At 34.8% G+C, this 24,129-nt stretch overlaps 1 protein-coding gene across 2 annotated transcripts in view; it reads left to right on the top strand.

The window, feature by feature from the left end:
- Positions 1-19,438, top strand: part of ZPBP (zona pellucida binding protein) — a 134,637-nt gene extending 115,199 nt beyond the window's left edge. The window contains exon 7 of one of the 2 annotated variants that reach the window (XM_070615574.1): positions 16,542-19,438. In XM_070615574.1, the coding sequence (XP_070471675.1) occupies positions 16,542-16,544 (3 nt within the window). In that variant the 3' untranslated portion in view covers positions 16,545-19,438. The remainder of the gene's footprint in view (positions 1-16,541) is intronic. The other variant, XM_070615573.1, reaches the window with a different exon arrangement.
- Positions 19,439-24,129: the final 4,691 nt, after the last annotated feature.

Below are 24,129 nucleotides of genomic sequence, written 5' to 3'. Positions count from 1 at the left end.
TATATTGCATATATATGTACACTGAAAATTTCTCCAAAGACTATTGCAATTTTTGCTTTTAAGAACCTCACATATTTTAAATAACTTGAGGGAAAACTAGTTTTTTGTATTTGTTCAGATGTTTTCCATTGCTAATGATTTTCTGTTCATCAAAATCCAAGATTTCCTCTTCCTTTTATATTGTGTCATTTGAAAGAATTTCTTTTAGCAATTCTCATAGAGAAGAGATGCTGGTGTCAGATTCTCTTACTTTTTCTGTATCCAGAGATGACTCTTCTTTATCTATATATGTCTGTTCTTCATTTCTTGATGGACATTTTCTCTGAGTACAGAATTCTCGATTGGAAACTTTTTTTTCCGCCCTTAAAAGTGGTCTACTGTCTTCTGACCTCCATGGATTCTGATTAGGAATCTACAGTCATTTGAATTATTGTTTCCTTGTACATAATTTTTCATTTTTGTCCAGCTGAAAAAATGTTTTGATTTTGGTGTTTGAGGTTCTCTGAGAACCTTGAATCTGTAAACTTATGTCTTTCACCAAATGATGTAGTATCATTTTTATATATTGCTGGATCATCTATTACTTGTCTTATTTTTGAATTCCCCTTCTATACTGACAGTGATACCCATATGTTATACCTATTGATGCTGTAATACAGGTGCCCAAGGCTTTGTTCCTTTTCATTTCATTGTTTTTCAAACATTTTCTTTGTATTCCTCAGGTTGTTTAATTTATTGATCTATCTGAGACTGTTGTCTGATAATTTAAACATCTCCATCTTGAGGTTAGCATTTATTTGTGTTTTTCCTTGTTAATGGATCCTGGGTTTGAGATGTTGACTTAGTTTTAATTATACCTTATATGAATGTTATGTTGTGTATCCTCTGGATTCTGTTATAATTATCTAGAGAAGGTTGATGTTTTTGTTTTCACAGGAAATCCAGCTAGTTAGATTCAAATCCAGTTCAATTTTCAAAGACTTTGCTATACTGGTATGTTCAGAACTTAGGCTGCAACTTAGATCATTTCAAATCTCAGTTTAGTTCCCCAAGCCTTGTATATTGGCTTGGATCTATCTGGTGTATGTGTGGTACAGAGTTTTGCTGAGTCTTGTGCAGGCTCAAACACAGAATTAAGGGAACCTTTCTTAGCATCTCTCCCCTCTGAGACTTCCTCCTCACACTGTGATCTACCTGGGCTTCATTCCTTGGTTCCATTGGTCAGAAGTATGGCAGGATTTTCATCAAAGTTTTATCCGCCTGTGTAGTGCTACTCTGCCAGTCAATCTACCGTCGTGGTAAAGCTGAGACAGAAAATTAAACAGAATGCTTGTCTCTGTGTGAGGTGTTTCTTTTAACTGCCTTCCTAAATTCACCTGATTTCCTTTGCTGTTTTAGAGTCCTCTGATAGTTATTTCATTTTTGACATAATTGGTGTGCTGAATGGGCATTTGTGAATTAGACCACCACAGGAGAACTGTAGCTCCCTGTGGGAAGGATTTTAATTCAAAACAGTTAATTGATAAAGGGCTTTTTAGGTTTTCTGTGTCCATTTTTATAATTTATATGCTCAGGATGTTTGTCCATTTTCTCTAAATCATGAAATTTATCACAGTGTTATCTTACTTTCTCTCTAATGTCATAGAATCTGTAATGATGTTTCCTCACTCATTCCTAATATTACTCTTTCATCTCCACTCTTTCTTATTTTTTTTTAGTTTGTTAGCTCTAGCTGGAGATTCATCAGTTTTATTAGTCTTTTCAAGCTTATTGATTTTCTTTAATTTGTCTGATTTCTATTTCATTAATTTTTGCTTTTACCTTTCTTTGCTTTCTTATCTGAAATTTAATGCATTCTTCTTTCTTTAGTTTCTAAAGAGAGCAGTATAAAACATTGATTTCATGCCTTTCTCTTTTTTTATATACATATTTAAAGCTATATGTCTCTCTTACATTGCTTTGCCTGCATCCTACTAATTTTATTTATTTTTTAAGTTTTCAATCAGTCCAAAGTATTTTCTGATTTTCTTTGTAATTTCATTTGGCCCAGGGCTTATTTAGTAGTATTTTGTTTAATTCCCATATATCAGGTCATTTCCAATATATCTTTTGGTTGTTGATTTCCAAGTAAATATTTTTCTGTTCAGAAAACATATTCTATATTACTTCAGTCCTTTTAGTTATTTTGATAAGTGTTTTATGGCTCAGGATATGGCTCATCCTGTTGAATGTTCTATGTCTTTCTGAATAATAAGTTTATTCCGACACTTTAGGTTGTAGAAGTTGTCTTCTATATCCCTACCATTTTAGTTTCCACTGGTTATATCAATTTGTAAGAGTGAAATGCTAAAGTTTACAACTATGATAGTGGATTGGACTATTTCTCCTTTTCTTTCTTCCAAGTCTTTTGAAACTCAGTAATTAGGTAATTAGGCATTTACAGTTGCTATTTTTTTGGATGACTTGATTCTTCATCATGTAATATACCTCCTTGTTCCTGATAATATTTCTTGCATTGACGTTCACTTTATTGGATATTAATATAATCATTCCAGCTTTCTTATGATTAGTGCTTACAAATTGTGCCAGTTGGAAATAGACCCTAATAACATTTCTATTTAACCATTTGACAGTCAGTGTTCATGATGTTTTTTGATGTACAAAAGTTTTTAATTTTAATGAAGTCCAGTTTATTTTTTCTTTTGTTTCCATATCTAAACATCCATTGCAATATCCAAAGTCATAAAGATTTAGCCCTATGTTTTCTTCTAGGAATTTTTGGCTCTTACATTTAGGTCATAAATCCATTCTGAGTTAATATTTGTATGTATGTGAGGTAGGGATCCAGCTTCATTCTTCTGCATCTGGAAATTCAGTTTTCTGAGCATCATTTATTGAAGAGACTATTCTTTCCACGTTGAATGGGCTTGGCATCCTTATCAGTAATCAGTTGGTCATAAATGTATGGGTTTCTTTCTTTTCCGTTGGTGGATATGTCTGTTTTGATTACTGGAGCTCTCTACTAAGTTTTGAAATTGGAAAGTATGAACCCTCTGGCTTTGTTCTTCTTTTACAAGATTATGTTTTGGCTATTCATGGCCGCCTGCCTTTTAGTATCAATTTGAGGATTGGCTTTTCCATTTCTTCAAAAAAGGTTTTTGGAATTTTCATAGGGATTGAACTGAATCTCTAGATTTCTTTGGGTAGTATTAATATCTTAAAAATATTAAGTCTTCCTACCCATGAACACAAAATGACTTTCTGTTTATTTAGGTCTGCTGTAGTTTCTTTCAGCAATGTTTTGTAGTTTTCAGTGTATAAGTATTTCACCTCCTTGTTTCTAGTTTAGTTTTGATTGTTTTATCATCCTCTTTGTTATGGATTATGTTTTTTCCTGCTTCTTTTCATGCCTGGTAATTTTTGTATAGATTCCAAACATTGGGAATTTTACATTTTTGGCATTGCATATTTTTATATTCCTACAAATTTTGTGGTCTTTTTTCAGATGCAATTAATACCTTACTTGGAAACAATTTGATCATTTCATGTCTTACTTTTCTAATTTGATATGTGGTTCTGGTTCACTATTCAGTCTAGAGCTAATTATTTCCCACTAACTTCTGAAGTACTCTATCCATTGCCTTGTGAATTAAGAATTTTCCATTTTGGTTGTTGGGAACAGACAACCTTCCTTAGCCTGAGTAATTTCCAAGCACTCTTTCCTCTAATGCTGTCAAAATCGATGGTCCTTTCCCCAGATTCAGGTAGTTTCCTCAAACACATATGCTGATTTCTGTTGTATATTCAAATGAGATATTCTACTCATCTTCAGAATTTTCTGTCTCTCTGTTTATCCCTTTCTGGTACACAGTCCTAAGAATGTTAATTGCTTTGATCTTCTTGGACACCTGTTGTCTCTTCAATTCAGGGACTTTGATGAGCTCCACTTCAGTTCCCTGTGCTATAATTTGGAAACTTGCTGAAGACAGTAAGCTATGGCAATTGTAGAGCTCATGTATTTTGTTTCCTGTCTCTAAAGGATCACTGTCCCTTGTGGTTTGATGTACAGATTCTTGAAAACCATTTTTTCCATGTAGTTGTGTAGTTATTATTGTTTTTTGATTGTCTCAGGAAAAATGGTAAATCAGCTCATTTATTCTATCTAGTGATAGCTCTCTTCAGGCTAATAAACTTCTTTTAGCCTTACTTAGAGTATAGAGTTACTGTACACAATGTTTCTAATTTTTATTACAAAATGTCTTTTTTTACCTTTTGGGTTTTTTTCAATAAACTTTATTTTTTAGAGCAGTTTTAGATTCAAAGCAAAATTGAGTGGAAGGTACAGACATTTCTCATTTACTCCCTGCTACCACTCATGCATATCCTCCACCATTATCACCCTCTCTCAACAGAGTGGTACATTTGTTACAATTGATGAACCTACATTGACACATCATTATCACCCAAAGTCCACAGTTTACATTAGGGTTCACTCTTGATGTTGTACATTTTATGGGTTTTGGACAAATGTATAATGACGTATATCCTCCATTATAGTATCATACAGAGTAGCTTCACTCCCCTAAAAATTCTCTGTTCTCCACCTATTCATCCTTCCCTAGCCCCTAATTACTCATCTTTTTAATGTCTCCGTATTTTTGCCTTTTCTGGAATGTCGTGTGTTTGGAATCATATAGTATATAGCCTTTACAGATTGGCTTCTTTCATTTAGTAATATGCATTTAAATTTCCTCCATATCTTTTTATCACTTGATAGTTCATTTCTTTCTAGCACTAAGTAATATTCCAGTGTCTTCTAGCATTTATTGTTTTTAATGAGAAGCGAGCTGCTACTCATGTAGTTCTCCCCTCTCCCACCCGTGATGCATGTAATATGTTATTTTTTTCTCTCTAGCTTTGAGATTCTCCTTATTTTGGTTTTATAGCACTTTGACTCTGTTGTGCCTAGGGGTGGAGTTTTTGTAGACTTCTTTTTGGATATTGCTGAGTTTCTTGGTCTATGCATTTATATCTTTTGTTAAATGCAAGACTTTTTCGTCATTTATTATTTTCTGCATCATTCTCTCTATCTCCCCTTTTTGGTTATTAATTACACGTGTGTTATACCAATTTTTATTGGTCCATGGGTCAAATGAAGCTCTATTCATGTTTTTTATTAAAGTAAAATTCATATAACATAAAACCATTTTAAAGTGAATAGTTCAGTGGGATTTAGAACATAGTGTTGTGCAACCACCACCTCTGTCTAGTTCCCAAACATTTTAATCACCTCAAAAAGAAAGTCTGAACTTAAACAGTTAGTGCCCATTCTTCTCTACCCTCAGCCCCTGACAAGTACCAGTCTGCTTTCTGTCTCTATGGATTTACTAATTCTGGATATTTCATATAAATGAAAACATACAGTATGTGTCGTTTAATGTCTGGCTTCCTTCACTTAGCATAATGTTTCTAGGTTCAACCATATTGTAGCATGAATCAGTATATCATTCCTTTTTATGGTTGAATTATATTCTATTGTGTGTATATATCAATTTGTTTATCCATTCGTCCACTGATGGACGTTTGGGCGGTTTCCACATTTTGGTTGTTGTCAATACTGCTTCTGTGAACATTCATGGAAAAGTATCCGCTTGAGTACCCATTTGCCGATCTTTTGGTTATATACCAAGATTGGAATTTCTGGATTAGATGGCAATTCTGTGTTTAACTTTTTCAATATGTCAAACTGTTTATCACAGTGGCTGCACCATTTTACAGTTTAATAATGTACAAGGATATCTATTTCTCCTCAACAACATGTTATTTTCCTTTTAAAAAAATTATACCCATCCTAGTGTGTGTGAAATGGTCTCATTTGATGTTGATTTGAATTTCCCAAATGACAATGATGTTGAGCAATTTTTCCTGTACTTGGTGGCCATTTGTGTCTCTTCTCTGGAGAAAAGTCTGTGCAAGTCCTCTGTCCATTTTTTAAATTTTGTTTTTGTCTTTTTGTTGTAAATTTGTAAGGGCTATTTAGATATTCTTTATACTAGACCATTAGCACATACATGATTTGCAAATATTTTCATTTATTCTCAGGTAGTTTTTTCACTTTCTCAGTAGTGTCTATTTGTACACAGAAGTTTTAAATTTTTATGAAGTCCATACATTTTTCTCTTCTATTGCTCATTCTTTTGGGATCATATCCAAAAAGCCATTGTGAAATCCAATTCATGAAAATTTTATCCCTTTGCTTTTTTTCAGAGGTCGTTGATGCGTTTTAAGCTAAGTTTTTAAAACAGTGTGAAGTAGGGGTCCAATTGCATTCTTTGGCGTATGGCTGTACAGTTGTCCCAGCACCATTTGCTAAAGACACTGTGCTTTCCACGTTGCGTGATCTTGTTATCCTTGTTGAAAATCAATTGACCATGGATTTATCAGGTTATTTCTGCACTCCCAGTTCTGTTCAATTAGTGTATATTTCTCTCCTGATGATAGTACCACACTGTTTTGATTATTGTAACTGTAGGGAGTTTTTAAATTTAGAAGTGTGAGCCATCTAACTTTTTTCATTTTTTTAAGACTGTATTGTGTGTTTGAGGCACATTGCGATTACACGTGAATTTGAGGATCATCTTTCCATCTCTTCAAAACAAGTTAGTTGAATTTTAATACAGATTGCATTGAATCTGTAGATTGCTTTGGATTGTATTATAATCTTAGTGATACTAAGGCTTCCAGTTCTTGAAAATAAGATGTCTTTCAGTTCATGTAAGGCTTCTTTTCTTTATAACAGCAATGTTTTGTAATTTTCATTGCACAAATCTTTTACCTCCTTGGTTAAATTTACATCTAGATTTTTTTTGGATTATCATGTAAATGTAATTGTTTTCCTAGTTTCCTTTTGGAATTTTTCACTGTTAGTGTATAGACACATAAACTGATTTTTGTGTGTTGATCTTGTATCCTGCAACTTTGCTGAATTCCTTTACTATCTCTAGTAATGTTTGTGTGTGTGTGTGTGTGTGTTTCTGTGTGTGTGTGTATTCTCAGGTTTGTCTCTGTCTCTTTCTTCCCACCCACCGTGTATGTCTGTAAACACACACACAATCATATCATCTACAATTAGATAGTTTTACTCCTTCTCTTACAATTCAGATGCCTTTTGTTCTTTTCTTGCCTAATTTCTCTGTCTAGAATTTCCAGTGCATTGCCAAAAGTGGACACCCTTGCCTTGTTCATGATCTTAGGGTTAAAGCTTTCAATCTTTCACCGTTGAGGATGATGTTAACTTTGGGTTTCTCATAAAAGCCCTTTATCACGTTGAAAAAGTTTCATTCCATTCCAAGTTTGTTGAGTGTTTTTGTGATGACAGAGTTTTGGATTTTGTCAAATGCTTTTTCTGCAGCAATTGAGGTGATTATGTATATATTTTTTTCTTCTGTTTGTGTGGTGTATAACTTTCATTGGTTTTTGTATGTTTAACCACCTTTTTATTCCTGGGATAAATCCAACTTGGTCATGGTGTGTAATTCTTTAATACGGTGCCAAAAGTGATTTATTAGTATTTTGTTGAGGATTTTTGCAGCTCTATTCATATGAGATATTGATATTTAGTTTCCTTGTCATGTGATGTCTTTATCTGGCTGTGGTGTCAGGGTAATGCTGACCTCATAGACTGATTAGGAAGTATTCCTTCTGTTTTTGGAAGAGTCTGAGAAGAATTGGTTTAATTCTTCTTTAACTTTGTGGTAGAATTCACCAGTGAAACCATCTAATCTGAGTTTTTATTAGGAGGTTTTATATTATTGATTCAATATCTTTACTTGTTATAGGGATCTTCAGATTTTCTATTTCTTCTTCACTTGTTTTTTGTAATATGAGTGTTTCCAGGTATTTTCCATCCCTTCTAGCTTACCTAATTTATTATGTGATTGTTCTTATTATTCACTTATAACGTTTTGGTTTCTGTAAATTTGGTAGTGATGTCCCATCTTTCTTTCTGATTCTAGTAATTTGAGTCCTCTCTCTTTTTTTCAGTCTAGCTAAAAGTTTGTCAACTTTGTTGGTTTTTACAAAAATCAACTTTTGTTTTCCTTGATTTTTTCCTCTATTTTTCTATTCTCTGTGTCATTAATATCTACTTTAATCCTGGTTTACTTCTTTCCTTCTGCTATATTTAGTTGGCTCTTTTCTTGTTACTTAAGGTGTAAAGTTATATTATTAATATCTTTTTTAATATAGATATTTTCTGATAACACATATCCCTCTGCTTTCACTTAAGTTTATATTGTTTAGTGTGTTGTATTCTCATTTTTATTCATCTCAGTATGTTTTCCATTTCCCCTTTTGATGTCTTCTTTATCCCATTTGGTCTTTTAAGAGTGTGTTGTTTTATTTTCTGCCTATTTGTCGACTTTCCACTTATCCTTATTTTACTAATTTCTAGCTTCATTCTATTGTGATTGCAGATGATTTGTACGATGTCAGTCTTTTTAAATGTATTAAGATTTGTCTTGTGGCCTAAAATATTGTCTATCCTAGAAAATATTCCACGTGTACTTAAGAAAAATGGTTATTTTATTGCTGTGTGTGATGTGTTCTATATATGTCTGTTAGCTTTAGTTGGCTTATATTGTTGTTAAGTCCTTTATTTCCTTTTCAATCTAGCTTTAGTTGGCTTATATTGTTGTTAAGTCCTTTATTTCCTTTTCGATCTTCTGTCTAGTAACTCTATCCATTATTGAAAGTGAGGTAACGAAATCTCCAGTTATTACTATGGAGCTATCTGTTTCTCCCTCAATTGCAGCAATGTTTGCTTTATATCTTTTCTGTACCTGTTTTTTTGGTGTGTACATTTTTATGATTGTCTTCTTGGTGAATTGACCCTTTTATGAACATGTAGTTTCCTTCTTTGTCTCTTACAACAGTTTTTGCCTTAAAGTCTACTTAGACTGACATTAGCATTGTCACCTCTCTCTTTTGGTTACTATTTTCATGGAATATGTTTTTCCATTGTTTTGCTTTCAACATGTTTGTTTCTTTTGATCTAAAGTGAGTCTTTTCCAGATTGCATATAGTTGTGTCATGTTTTATTTATTCATTCTCCCAATCTCTGTGTTCTGTCTTCTGATTGTGGAATTTAATTCATTTACATTAAAAGTAATTACTGACAAGAAAGGACTTGTTTCTGCCGTATTACTATTTACTATATGTTGATTGTTTACCAGAGGTCTTTCAAAGTTAATTATGAGAGGTTTTCCTTGACTATTTCGTGTTTCTTTGGTTGGTACAGCCTTTATAACTGCCAGTACATTTGCTAATGTCACTCTCTATTCATTTTTTGGAAGTCTTGTTCCTCTTCTACAGGATGGACAATTTCTGTAGGTATGCGTTCATATTTACTGATATATTCTACATTTGTTTTTATTCTGCTGTTAAACACATCCAGTTATTTTTTTTTACTTCAAATATTTTAGTTTTTGGATCTAGTGTTTTCATTTTATGTTTCCATTTCTCTGATAATTTTTCCAATATGCTTACTTATTATGTTAATTTATTCCTTTAGGTCCTTGAATACATTTATGCTAGCTGCTTTAAAGTCTTTATCTGCTAGTTACAGCATCTGTCTTGTTTTGGATCTGTTTTTATTGATTTTTTTTCTTTTAACTAGGAGTCACTTTTCTTCAACAGTCTAATAATTTTTATGATGTATTAACTTTGTGGATTGTGCGTGTAGATTTTTCTGTTTTTTTTCCTCTAGAGAGTCTTGACTTATGTTCTAATAATATGCTTGATTAGAAATCTAAACCCTGTCTCCCCCAACTTAGGCAGCATCTTCTCAGTTTGTTCAACCTTCCAACTCGTGCTTTTTGCTGAGCTTCTTGCAATATTATTGACACATGTGAATGTCACACATCAGCAAATGAGCTGAGTGGAGGTTACATGCAGATTTTAGGGCTCCCACTTTAGTTTCTAAATGTTTCTTTGAATTTCTCCCATTGCTTTCCATACTTTCTGTAACCAATAAGACTATAAATTTCTGCTTCAGTTTTAGCCACTGATGGGCCACATGGACTGGTGAGTGCCCACTGCAGAAATATATAACTATAATTTTACCCAGTACAGTTCCCTTCTTTCAAGAGTTAACATGCCTTCACTATCTGCCTGACTTTGCTACCTCTTCAATGCTGTCAAATAGTGTGTGATATTATTAAATGTCTTGATGTCTAGAGACCATAAAGTATGTTCTTTATTATTTTTACAAGATGTCAGTTTTAAATTGGTTTGTTAAGTTACATAAATTATGGTTGAGATTTTATTTGTGAGTGCATTGCACGTTTGGAATAATGTGGTTAAAATTTACATTTTTACATTAATAGCATAGTTGGATTTTTAAAAATCAAGTCCGAAAATCTGTCTAATGATAGATTATTTTAACTGATTTACGTTATTGTAGACTGTATTTGTGAGATTCATTTGTATTTTTGTGGTTATAACACTTTTTAAAATTTTTCATTTTTGTATAATATTCTATCACATAAATAAATAAAGGGGTATATATCTGTTTTATTGTTGGCTAAAATTGCTTCCTGCCTCTCAGTTTTTTTTTACTTTGACAAACAATGCTGTTATGAACATTTTGGTTTATATGTCCTAGTATCCAAGATTCTTCAAGATCTTTACCTAATATTGGACCAAAAGATATGCAATTCATTAAAATATGTCAGATTGTTTTCTAAATTTGGTGTATTAATTCACATTTTTACAACAGCAAAGTAGAAGAAATTATGTAGTTCCCATATCTATGCCAGTTCTTATCATAATCACACTTTAAATATTTGCAATCTGATGAGTATATATAATGTCATTTTTTTATTGTGGTAAAATATACATAATATAAGATTTAACATTTTAAGCGTATTTTAAATGTACAATTTGGTGGCATTAAGTACATTTACAGTGTTGTGTAACCATCAGCATTATTCATCTCCAGAATTTTTTCATCTTCCCAAACTGAAATTCTATAACTATTAAACAATAATTTCCCATTCTCCCCTCCTTTCAACCCCTGACAACCACCATTCTTCTTTCTGTCTCTATAAATTTGATTCCTCTGGATACCTCATATAAATGGAATCATACAGTATTTACCTTTTTGTGATTGGCTTATTTCACTTAGCAACCGTGTTATATCGTGTGCAAACGTGGATGTACAAATATCTCTTAAAGATCTTGCTTTCAGTTCTTTTAGATAAATATTGTATTAGTCAAATTGGGCTGCCACAACAAAATCCCATAGACTGGATGGCTTAAACAGCAGAAATTTTTTTTTTCACAATTCTGGATGCTAGATAGCCAAGTTCAAAGTTTTGGCTGATTCAGTTTCTAGTGAGTGTTTTGTTGGCTTACAGGTGGCCTACTGAGCAACCTTCTCACTATGTCCTCACATGGTCTTTCCTTGGTTCATATGTGCAGAATGTGAGAGAGCAAGCACTCTGTTGTCTCCTCTCATAAGGTCACTAAAACTATGGGATCAGGGTCCTACCCTTATGACTTCGTTTAACCTTAATTACTTCCTAAGAGACCCCATCTCCAAATTCAGTCGCACTGGGAGTTAGATCTTTAACATAGGAATTTTAGAAGGCACACACATTCAGTCCATAACATATAACCAGAAGTGGAATTGCTGGATGATATGGTGGTTCTATTTTTAACTTTTAGAGGAACTACTATGTTGTTTTCCATAGAGGCTGCACCATTCATATTCCCACCAACAAAGCACAAGGCTTACAGTTTCTCCGCATCCTAGCAGTGTCTCCTAAGGTTTGTGAAGTGGTATCTCAATGTAGTTTTGACTTGCAATTTCTTAACGGTTAATGATGTTGAATATCTTTTCATGTACTTATTGGTTATCTGTATGTATTCTTTGGAGAAATGGCTACTCAAAGCCTTTTCCTGTTTTTTTAATTGGGTTGTTTAATTTTTGTTGTTGTTGAGTTATAGTTCTTTATATATTTTGGATATCAATCCCCTTATCTAACATATGCTTTGCAAATATTTTCTCCCATTCTTTGAGTTGTCTGTTCACTTTGTTCATAACGTTCTTTGATGCACAAAAGTTTTTAATTTCGATGTAGTCCAATATATCTGTTTGTCTTTTGTCCTTACATTTTTGGTGTCATATATAAAAATCTGCAAAATATAATGTCATGAAGCAGGTTTCCTATGTTTTCTTTCAAGAGTTTTACAGTTTTAGCTCTTACATTTAGGTTTTTTATCCATTTTGAGTTAATTTTTGTATATGGTGTAAGGTAAGAGTCCAGTCTCATTCATTTGCATGTGGATATCCACTTTCCCCAGCACCATGTGTTGAAAAGACTGTCCTTTCCTCATTGAGTGATCTTGTTACCTTTTAAAAAAGTCATTTGAGAATTTATTTCTAGGCTCTCTATTCTATTCCATTTGTCTGTAACTCTGTCTTTATGCCAGTGCCACACGATTTTCATTACTGTAGCTTTGTAGTATTTAAATCAGGAAGAATGAGATTTCCAACTTTGTTCTTTTTCAAAATTGTTTTGGCTGTTCTGAGTCCCTTGAGATTTCAAATCAATTTTAGGGTGGGTTTTTCTATTTCTGGAAACAATGTCGCAAGGATTTGATAGAGATCGCATAGAATATGTAGTTTGCAGTTGTATTGACATCTTAACAATATTAAATATTCCAGTCCATGAACATGGGATATCTTTCCTTTATTTGTGTCTTCTTTGATTTCTTTTAGCAATTTTTAGTAGTTTTCAGTTTACAAGTATTTCACCTCCTTAGTTAAGTTTATTCCTAAGTAGTATATTTTTGATGCTATTGAAATAGAACTGTTTTCTTAACTTTCTTTTCAGATTATTTTAGTGTATAGAAACACAACTGATTTTTGTATGCCAATTTTGTATGCTGTAATTTTGCTGAAATTGTTTATTAGGTGAGATAGGTTTTTTGTGGAATCTTTAGGGTTTTCTACCAATAGGATCATACCGTCTGTGGACAGGGATAACATTAATTTTTCTTTCCAATTTGAGTTTATTTTCTTTTTCTGCCTGAATTGCTCTGGGTAAGATTTCCAATATTGTGTTAAGTAGAAGCAAAGGTAGTAGTCATCCTTATCTTGTTTCTGATCTTAGAGGAAAAGTTTTCAGTCTTTTACCATTGAGTATGATTATGGCTGTGGGTTTTCCTGAAGGCTCTCTATCAGGTTGAGCAACTTGCATTCTATTCCTAGTTTTTTCAGTGTTTTATTTTAACATTAGATAAGAATTTATTATATTATCCACTATCAAACATGGTTCTAAGTTATGTGACAGGGAATTATCAAAAACATAGCCCATTTTGGCTTTCAAGGAATGTATAATCTAATTGGATATAAATCTGACACATATGAACGTATAACTTGTAATCAGTAACTGAATGTGTTAAGTACCAGATGGATGATACAGATTTGTTATAAGTGTGAAGTGAGTGTCAAGTGATATCTCATTTAGTTTTGTTTACATTTGTCTAATGATTACTAATGTTAAACACCTTTTCATATGTTTGGATCTTGATTTGCATTTTTTTCTGATTCCTCTGTGTACTTGGCTGCATTAAAAGTCTTAATTTCCCTACGAGTCTCACACTGCTTCTTCTGTAGTCGTTAGGTGTTCTATTGTATTCCTCAATCACTAATCTCTTGCCCCAGGCATCTGTGGGTCTGTAATCACCTTGTGTTTTCAGGAATGTGCCCAAGGCATTCCCTGGGCTGAGGTTTGAACTAGCTCTGACATCTGTAACACAGAGACCAATCCCGTAGGTGACTGTCAGACTGGTACCAATTGAGTCTGCTCTGCTCTCTCTGGTTCTTGGTGTGAACTGAGCACTAGGCTGCTGTTTCCCGTGTGCACATGGCTCTGCATTGGAGAAGGGCTGGTGAAAGGACAAATGAAAATGCCACAAATTTCCTGCACTTTGAACATGACTTTTCCTCGATTGGGTGTTGATATGGTTGTTGTTGATCTTTGGCTGATTTCTAGAGCTCCTACAAAGTTATTTTAGCCTGTCTCTAGTTGTTTGTTTAAGGTTTCCATAGGGGAAGGGGGGAAGCCTAGAACCTCCTAGTTTGCCATCTTGCTGAAGTCGCTCTCAATGTATTGCAGTTTGATGTTTATTTGAGCACTTTTTTTGTGGCTCAATAAAAATGACATTAGTTGAACATTTGTGTTTTCTGTTTTGTGTCTATTTTTAAATTAGTTTTTTGTCCTTTTCTCCTTGATTTATATGAATTGCTTGTATATTCTGAAAAACAGTCCTCTGTTGGTTATATAGCTGCAACTGGTTCCCAGTTTTGTTGCTTGACTATTTTACTTTTATGATTTTTATTGTTCTTAATTTTAATGCCAAAAATATACAAAAGTCTTCTGTTATTGTTAGTCGTTTCCCTTTTTGAAAAATTATTCCTTATCCAGAATTCGTGAATGTTTTTTCCTGTACTTATCATTTCTTTATGTGTCAGTACTGATCAGTCACCAATGCTTTTTCCTCCTCTTATTGAAATAATCAAGATGTAATCAGGCTGCTCTCATAACTGTAGGTGGGAGACGTTCTACTCAGTGAGAGTCAACCCTGGAAGATACCTTTGCTAATCTTGTACTTGAAATTTAAATAGAATTTTATCATTTTTAAAAATTCTACTTAAAAGAGAATAACATATTTTAAGAGATATCCTAGGAGAGAGCGCTAAAGATAAGGACTCTGTGGTATAACACATGCTGTATTATGAAAGTTTGGTAATTCTGAGAATATTTATTGGAAGATAATATTTATTTAAACTTGGGTTTAGATGATTTTATTCCAGGATCAGTTCTGTTTGAGACACTCAACATAAAGCGTGTGTGGAAAGACTGCCTTCAGATTTCTCTTTTCCATGTGTAATGATTTAACACTTTCAGTACCTTTGCACAGCATTTCCATATTTGTGCTTCAAGAAATAGTAATATGTGTTTTGAGAGAAAGTGTACCATGATCACACAACTTTGAGAAACATTATATTACATCGTTAGAATTTTGCTACATATATTGCCACTTCAGACACTCTTGTTTATAACTATAGCAAATAAATCTATTTTACTTTGTTTAAGCAATATTTTTTTCTATCTAAAACATTATTCCCCAAAATGCCTATTAAAACTTGAGGAACTCTGTGGAAATTAGAATGGAAAATATTTTCTCTTAGTAACAGTTAAAATATTCCCCAGTTTGAAAAAATATATTTTAAAAAGAATGATATGAAATTAAATAATATAATGTGATCCAAATCCAAACAGCAACATGTATTATTGAATCATGGTGCTAGAAAAAATAATCTTCTTTGATGGCCCATAATAACCATGCCTTAGATGTGCTATTAACATCTTTGTGAATCCTTGGCTGACTGTGTGCAGTAGGAAAAGGAGGAGCAGGATAATCAGAGACCTTGGCCCAAGTACAGGCCTTGGTGGCATCACGTGACCTTCATGCCCTGCCCCAAATGGAAGAAGTGGGTAGAGACAGTGTTCCCACAGTGCACAGGGTTAATTGTTGAGTGCTTGTGATAAACACTCTGGATGCTTTTTCATCCAAGTCATCTGATTTTAGTCCACATAATAATAGTATGGACTTGGTTGTTATTGTATCTGTTTTATAAATGAGAAAACTAGAACTAAGAGAGAATTGACTGCTTTACCCAGGATCCCAAGGTTAACCAATGACAGAGAATGTATTTGACCTTGGTTTCTTTCTATCTTTCTTTCCTTTCTGTCATGGAGAGGTAGCTGTAGTAACATATTCATCACATACATTATCCTTATGTTAAGGATAATCAAACTGAGTTAGGTTAAGTTAGTTAAATTTTTCCAATATTACACATTTGACAAGTGATAGAAATAGGACTGGAAATCAGGAGATTATTAGAAATAAGCTGCAACTCCTTCCCATATTTGGGGTTATCTTTATTCATCTAAGGCATGGTAATTATGGACCATCTGATAGTCACATTTGGTTCCACCTATGGTCTTCACCTCCTGAAGCTTCTGCCAGCCTTCTAAACTCAACATTATTTGATCAGTAAAACTATTTTAGGTTGCAGTCTTGGTCTAAGCCAGGATCAGAGTGAAAAGTTAAAATGTTTCACTTAAATGAAGTGTTTAGAGTAGTCAAACTCATAGAAACAAATAGTAGAATGGTAGCAGCCAAGGGTTGGGGAGGGGGAAATGGGGATGTGTTTAATGGGGATAGAGTTGTAACTTTTCCCAGATGAAAAGTTCTGGAGATTAGTAGTACAGTAATGTAAATATATTTAACACTACTGAGCTGTACACTTAAAAATGGTAAATTTTATATCATATGTATTTTACGACGACTTAAAAAAATAATAAATAAAAATGAATCTTCTTTGAGAATTTATCCTCTATGTAAAACTAACTGACAGGGCATTTGAGGAAACTGTTACTTATTAGATTATTCTTTATTCACAGTGATCTGCAGCCCTGGATCTTATAATCCACGTGATGGAATTCACTGCCTTCCATGCAATAGCAGCCTGGTGTATGGAGCAAAAACATGCTTGTAGGCCATTCTTTTGAGTCCTTTGGTGGTTTATTAAACATGAAAGTATATTTTTGAAATATTACTATACAATAAATCACTATTATGCAAAAATTAAATATCTTAGATTTTACAAATAATGGTGTCATCATTTTAATTGAAACATTGTATGTCCAAATGCTTTATGAATGGAACATCCAGCAATCTTTATTCATTGATGCCAGACCCCCATACTACTACAAAATCTCTCTTGGATCACTGCTTTTTAAAAATAGTTTCAAATACACTTTATCGGGTTAGCACAAAAGGTCTTTCAGAATTTTTACAAGATAGCCCATTCTATCTTTACTGTATTCTTCCACAGTCATTTTAATTTCAGCTTATTTCATTCCTTTGATTTAATTTTATGAAATTTTAGTTCTTCTAGTTTGACCTTTCATAGTCCAAAGTCACTTTTTCAAAAGCCTCTGAGTCTTATTTTTGAGATTTTTAACCACTTTAGTGCAAGACCTAGTTCCAGAAACATCATGAGTTTCTAATATAGTTCAATGTGGCCGTCATAAACTTTACGATTTAAAGTCCTTTAAATTACCTTTGTGACGTTTTAGAATGGAGTAATCATTGTATGTTCCTAAATTAACATTTGAACTTTCACCATGTGGAAAGAAAGAGAAATTCAGCAATTTCTTTCCGTGACAACACCTCCAGGGGAAAGAATCAAACAATCATCGCCACTTTTATTTTATTTCCTTCACTATTAAAGTATTATGTGACAGATACTACTGCCACTACAACCTAATACTTACACTCTCTCACACTGAGATGCTATATTTGAATATGAAAAATTACCAAAAATTTAAGGATTTAAGTACCAGGAAAACACATGAGTAACTTACAAAATTAGTAGTTTCTCAATTTTCTAATTATTGTTGTATATACATTTTTATTCACTTTATACTCTCTTGGACATTTTCTGTTGAACGTGTCTCTTCATATTTCCTTTCTTAGGACATAAACATTTGTAAATGGCAAATATCCATAGGTTGGATCTAGATATAACTGTGCAAAAATCGACAGGAAAAAAGTTTGCTTATACCTAGAATCTATTAGGCTTTCTAAAATTAGCCAGTTAATAAACTAGCCTTTCATTTCATCATCCTATGGACAAATACTATCCAGGAATTCTCACACAAATACAAAGGGAAAAGAAATGATATTTATTTTTTAGCCCTGGTGATGTTTCTTAAAAACATCTCTTTAGACTTTCATAACCAAGACGTAATTGTTTTCATTTGGCTTTTAGAGTTTTTTCTAGAGCCTTCTTTCCTCTAGTGAGTAACATAACTGCCATTGTACTGTTTGGGTTAGTTGCTCTTCTAGCACGTTTTCTGTAACTAGTTGAAGACCTGCTACGTCTCCATCTCCAAAAGCAGTGTGACCTCCTAAAGTTTTCCACAAGTCTGAATTGTATAATGAGATGAATCGAAATACCTGTTCTTTCCTTTGTGCTCTGTAAGTTTGGATTACTTTTTCCTATCATTTAAAAATGCTGAGGAATTTCACTTAGGAGATATTTTTCTGAGGAATGCACAGTATCAGCTCACTAGCTAGCCAGCCTGGCAAAGCAGAGGCAGAGTTAGAATGGTGATGACAGGTGTTGGAGATGAGAATCTAATGAGGAAGAGATGGGTGGTCTGGGGTGAGGGTAGACAGACAAGAGTAGGAGAGTGATTGTAGTAAGGAATGAAATGTAGCTCATGAAGGCAGGCTGGAAGTGAGATTACACCAACTGCAGAGGGAGGACAAGGCCAGACGTTAGAAGCAGAGGACAAAATAGAAGATGAAAGTAAAATATTAATTACTATTTTCTGTTGGTTCCCATAGTGAAATGTTCTTTGCCCTATTTTATCACTTATCACATTTATTTTAATTGATTGTGTTTCTGACGTCCACATTCAGTTAATACTAGGGTATTTCTAGTTTCCTGGTCTTCTTCATAGCACGTAGTTATGTGCTTAATAATTTCTTAAATTAATTAATAGATTATGAATGCCCCATGATTATCAGTACTTCAATAACTAAGATAAAATTTGCTTCTATTATATTAACAGGACATGGAATGTTGAAAGTTGTTTAAAGTGATGACAATATGTATGATAAAAATTATAAACTAATCCCTCAGAGAGATTACTGTCATAAGGCAGTTTCAAGTGTTTATTATTTCTGTTTGCATCAAAATAATATCTTACATTTTTATAATGCCTTAATTTTAACAGGACATTTTAAAAAAAATTTAGGATCTGATGTTTACATGGACCTGTGAAGTTTTCAGGGCAAATATTATTCCCATTTTGTATTTTATTAATTAGATTTATTTTCCCATTATAAATGTGTAATATGTATTCATTTGACAATATGTAAAAAGAACCTTAATAAGTTTGGTCAAGTAATTTCACTTAAAGGAAACTATCCTAAGAAAGTGAATCAGAAATCCAGTGAAATATTACATCCAATGGTATTAATTGCTGCATTAAATATAATGAAAATGAAATGAACATAAATGACCTATAAGAGGGAATTGGTTGAATAAATTATGTTATTTCCATATGGTACAATGTGATGTAGTGTTGGTATCTGTACTGTTTAGATTTTTCAAACAAATGAACCAAAATGTTAACAATCATTGTTTCATGTAATATGATCACATGTGAGCTTTTTTTGATACCCTCTGTTTTCCAAATTTTCTACAATGAAATGAGTTACTTTCAAAATCTTGGAGGCAATAAATGTACTTTGAAAAATTAAAATAGTAACAATTTGGAGAAGACATCATTGCTTATCTCTCCAATATCAATTCGCTTCTCCCTTCTTTCTAACAGAGTACCAGGTTTGTTTACTCCAGAGAATGATTCTTTTTAGCTAGTGAGCATGTGGCTTTTTTCTGGCAGCTGTTTTGTTGAAACCATGAGGATGAAGCCCACACTGAGGACACAGAGTGGAGAGCTCAAAAGAACTGGGGCCCCGATAATGATGTTGAATCATTGCCCTATTGCATCTGAATCCCAGCCTGCCCCGGACTTCCCAGTTCTGTGAGATAAGAAAGTTCCTTTTGTTGAACCAAGTTAGGTTTTCTGTTACTTGCAGGTAAAACCATCCTAATTGATAGCGTATTCATTAGAGGAAATTTGTAAAATAGAGGAAATTAGAAGTAGGGGGAAAATACCACTTATAGTTTCATAACCTAGATATCAGCAATGTTAACATTTTGGTAAATTTCCTACTTTTGAGTGAATTTTTTATTCATGCTAGATGTACCATTATGCAGCCAATATTTCCCTTAATATTATGATATATTTTCCATGCTATTTTATTTACCTCATTAACAGAATTTTATTGACTATACCATTTGATACATTTCAGCAAAATTACTATAATATGGTTAAGCATTTCTAATTGCTGGACATTTCTGTTGTTTCCAGTTTTCACGGTTATATGTAGCATTTGAGCTAACATCTTCTTGGTATTTTCTGGTATTTTTAAGTCTTCTCTACGCTTAGTACCCAGAAGTAGAATTATTGGGTTTGGATATTTCTAATCCTCTGGACCAACTACAAAATTTCTTTCTTAAAGAATTGTACCAATATATAGTCCCACCAATGATATGTCAGAGTACATATTTCACCGCACCCTCTCTTTTTTTAAAAATTATTTATTTATTTATTTTTTTGAGGAAGATTGGCCCTGAGCTAACATCCATACTCATATTCCTCTATTTTCTATGTGGGACGGCTGCCACAGCATGGCTTGACAAGTGGGGCTAGATCCACGCCCGGCATCTGAACCAGTGAACCCCAGGCCGCCGAAGTGGAGTGTGCAAAGTTAACTGCTACACCACCCGGCTGGCCCCTGATATCTTTTTTTAAAATTGTGATGTATTTTGAAATATTATAATATGGAAAAAGTTTCCCATACTATGTTTTCATTTTTTTGAGTAGTAGTCAGATTGAACTTTTCCTCATATAATAATGCTGCTGCTGTTGCTGATGATAGTTATTTACTGAGTGTTTATTGTGTGAAAGATTTTGTTTGAAATCCTTCACATAGATTTTCATATTTAATTTGCCCAACGCTGTGATTTATTATTATTATTCTCATTTCATATATGCTAGAAATGAGTCACAATAATTATGTAACTTCCCCAGGTTTACACAGCTGATAAGTCTGAAGATGTGTGTCAGTTATGACTTGGTTCTGCTGCAAGTTAGAGAACCCTGACTCAGTGGTTTCTGTTCTCCCTCACGTCCAGCAGAGGTCAGGTCAGAGCTAGTGCGGTGGCTCCACAATGCTGTTGTTACCTCGGCCACTTGTCCTTTTTTGCTCCACCCTCCTTTGTGCAGCTTTTGTCCTCACAGTTGCAGTTGGTGGCTGTACTTCTAGGCATTGAGTTTCCCTTTCATTCAGAAAAAGGATGAAAAGGAAAACTCTGTACCAGACTTTTATATTATATCCAATCGAATAATGTCACAAGACCACCTGACACTACAATGAAGGGTCGAAATCGATGCATTCATTTTCGATTCTCATTAATAGAGAAAAAGAGGTAAATAAGGGATATGGCCTTGGGATGGGTATTGAGTGGACCATGTCTTTATCTTCTACAGATCATCCCTTTCACTAGTCAGCATCAGTTCAAACCCATCACATTAATAAGCTCTACAGGTAATGTGCTCCTTCTCTTCCTTATGTAATACAGCCTCAAACTCTCATCCAGTTACTGCATCCAGGTTGAAGTTCAGAATCATAGGTGATGTGTAGAAGCTTATATCACGTCCAGGGTCCCTGTGGTCGAGACAGTTTATGTGCCTCCAACATATCCAATATAAAATGGGTGGGAAGGAAGAGAATAACTAATTTAAAACACCCATTCAGAGAAGTGAGAGAAGAGAAGCACATCCCAGTCACCCATGCAGGTGGACAAGACAGAGTGAGATCTTCCTGCTATCAGCTTGGTATAAGTTTTTCGATTGGTCCCTGATTCTGACCTCTGTGGTTATCTCCCTTATCCATTATATTCCACTTTCTGGAAACTGCACTGTAGTTTCACTTCACTCTCTGTTAGAACTCAGGGATCCAGGACACTCAGGCTGCCACTGGTCAGATTTGGAAATCCACGGGGAAGTACAGTCCTCTTGTATTGTGTCATCGTGGTCAAGCCTGGTGAAAAAACATGCAGAGATGCCTCAAGGGCCCCTGCCTGCCCTCACTCTCTTCTGCTCTTCGTTGGATTTGCCCCCGGGCTTCCTGGCTCTGAAGACCCATAGTGACCTCGGGCACACCGCCTGCTGCTTGGCATACAGAGAATGAGCTTCCCCAGAGGTCTCAGCTTCCACAGTCTGTCCTTTTATACATGTAAAAAGAAGATGGACTCCCTGGTTGGTGGTAATTCATGACATTCAGTGACAGAACATCACTTAAATTATCACCTATCATCACCCAGGGTCAAGTGCCTATAGAAGACAAGGCTGTGGGTGCCCAAGCAGCAGGTAAAATTATTTCTTTTAACGAAGACAATGAAGCATAAGGACTGAGGTGAGTTGGTTGCTTCTAACCACACTTGGTGAAAGAAAATGAGGTCAGGGCTTTAAAGAACCAGAAAGCTTCTATGACTGCCATGAAAGTAGGTCATTTTTTTTATTTTTTTGAGGAAGATTAGCCCTGAGCTAATTACTGCCAGTCGTCCTGTTTTTGCTGAGGAAGACTAGCCCTGAGCTAACATGCGTGCCCATCTTCCTCAACTTTATATGTGGGACGCCTACCACAGCGTGGCTTGCCAAGTGGTGCCATGTCTGCACCCAGGATCAAAACCAGCGAACCCCGGGCCACCAAAGCGGAATGTGCGCACTTAACCGCTACACCACCGGGCTGGCCCTCGAAAGTAGATCTTATCTCCTGTGGCCACACAGATTTCTGATAAACAAACTTAAATTCTAATCCAATGGTGGGCTCAATTATGAAGCAACTTGAACTCACAACCTAGTCCATTCCTCATGTTAATGATAAGGCATTGATTGGGAAAGAAAGCGTATGACCCTCAAAATTGAGATGAGGACATATGAAAGATCCGTCTGAAGCTGAGCCCATTAAACCCGACATTCTACTGGCTTCTTTTGCTAATTGAAGCATCCCTTCCCCCCCGAGGAGGTTAGCGTTCCCCTTGCCTGAAGAACCTATAGTGTTCTCTCCTAAAGTAGTTGTCTTTCCCCGTCCCCAAGACCATCTTCATCATGTCTCATTGCTCCTAAACCTATACCTAAACTCGAATCTTGGCAGCTCCCAGGCTATTTTGGTATCAAATATTACCTACCCTACATATCAAAATAATTGCAATAGCTATCAAGTTGATATCAGAAGATATCTGGGATATACATATGCTGTGTCAGACTGACCCTACAGGGACCCCCTCAACACACACACAGTTATGTTCTGTATAATCCTCTCTCCTTGAAAGTGGGTAGAACCTGTGGCTTCATTTTAGACAACAGAAGATGTCAAAGGTGGAATAATCACTTCCATGATTACCTTACATGAAGACTCTGTATTAGCAAACTGGAGCAAGAGATCTTTCTGCTGACACTGAAGAAATGAGCTGTCATGTTATGAGAGGGCCTGAAGGGGACCATGTGTCAAGGACCTGAAGTGGATGCTAGGATCTGCAAACAGACCCCAGCTGTCAGCTAGCAAAACATCAGGGCCTGAGTTCTGCAACTGCGAGGAATTGAATTCTGCCAACAACTATGTGAGCCTAGAAGACCCCATACTCCAGAAAGGAAACCAGCCCAGCTAACACCTTGACTAAGGCTCTGTCCCAAGAAAAGCCTCAATCAAGCCATGCCCAGACTCTTCACGGAGAGAAACTGAGATAATAAATGGGCATTGTTATTTAGGCGACAAAATTTGTGATAATTTGTTACCCAGCAATAGAAAATTTGTAACTGATAGATATGAGAATAGATCAAAGTCTACTCAGTCAGAGTGAAAAGAATGTAATGTTAGATCTGACTGAATTTATTGAGATGGATGGAATTACCACAGATTTTGGATTTGATGTGTTAGCTTGAGCAGCTCGGAATAGCACTAACAGTCTGCTCATCTGATTGACTGAAATCTGAACCCAGCGGTGGATTACACTGAATGAAGTTGGCAAGCCTGGAATTACTTGGTATACTGAGGACGGTATCTAAAGGCTGAGTGAGATTGGAATGCTGAAGTGGATTTTTATGTAATATCGGCATATCCACCCCCCTATTTCTGGTCCCTGATAGGTCTAGAATTCTTGGTGAAGAGAGTGCTGGCATTCTTGAAGTCTCTGTAATGGCAGTTCTTTGTGGTCCAGCAATGAGAGTTGAGATGCTGTCATTGAAATGGGCCTCATAAATCTAATGAGGTTGATGGCTTGTAGGAGTAGTGCCAAGAAGAGGCCAGGGACAGATGGGCATCGGGGCTGAAGCAGTAATCAGA

The sequence above is a fragment of the Equus przewalskii genome, chromosome 4, assembly GCF_037783145.1.
Source record: "Equus przewalskii isolate Varuska chromosome 4, EquPr2, whole genome shotgun sequence".
Taxonomy (NCBI): Eukaryota; Metazoa; Chordata; class Mammalia; order Perissodactyla; family Equidae; genus Equus; species Equus przewalskii.
This window is presented reverse-complemented; position numbering and strand designations above follow the sequence as displayed.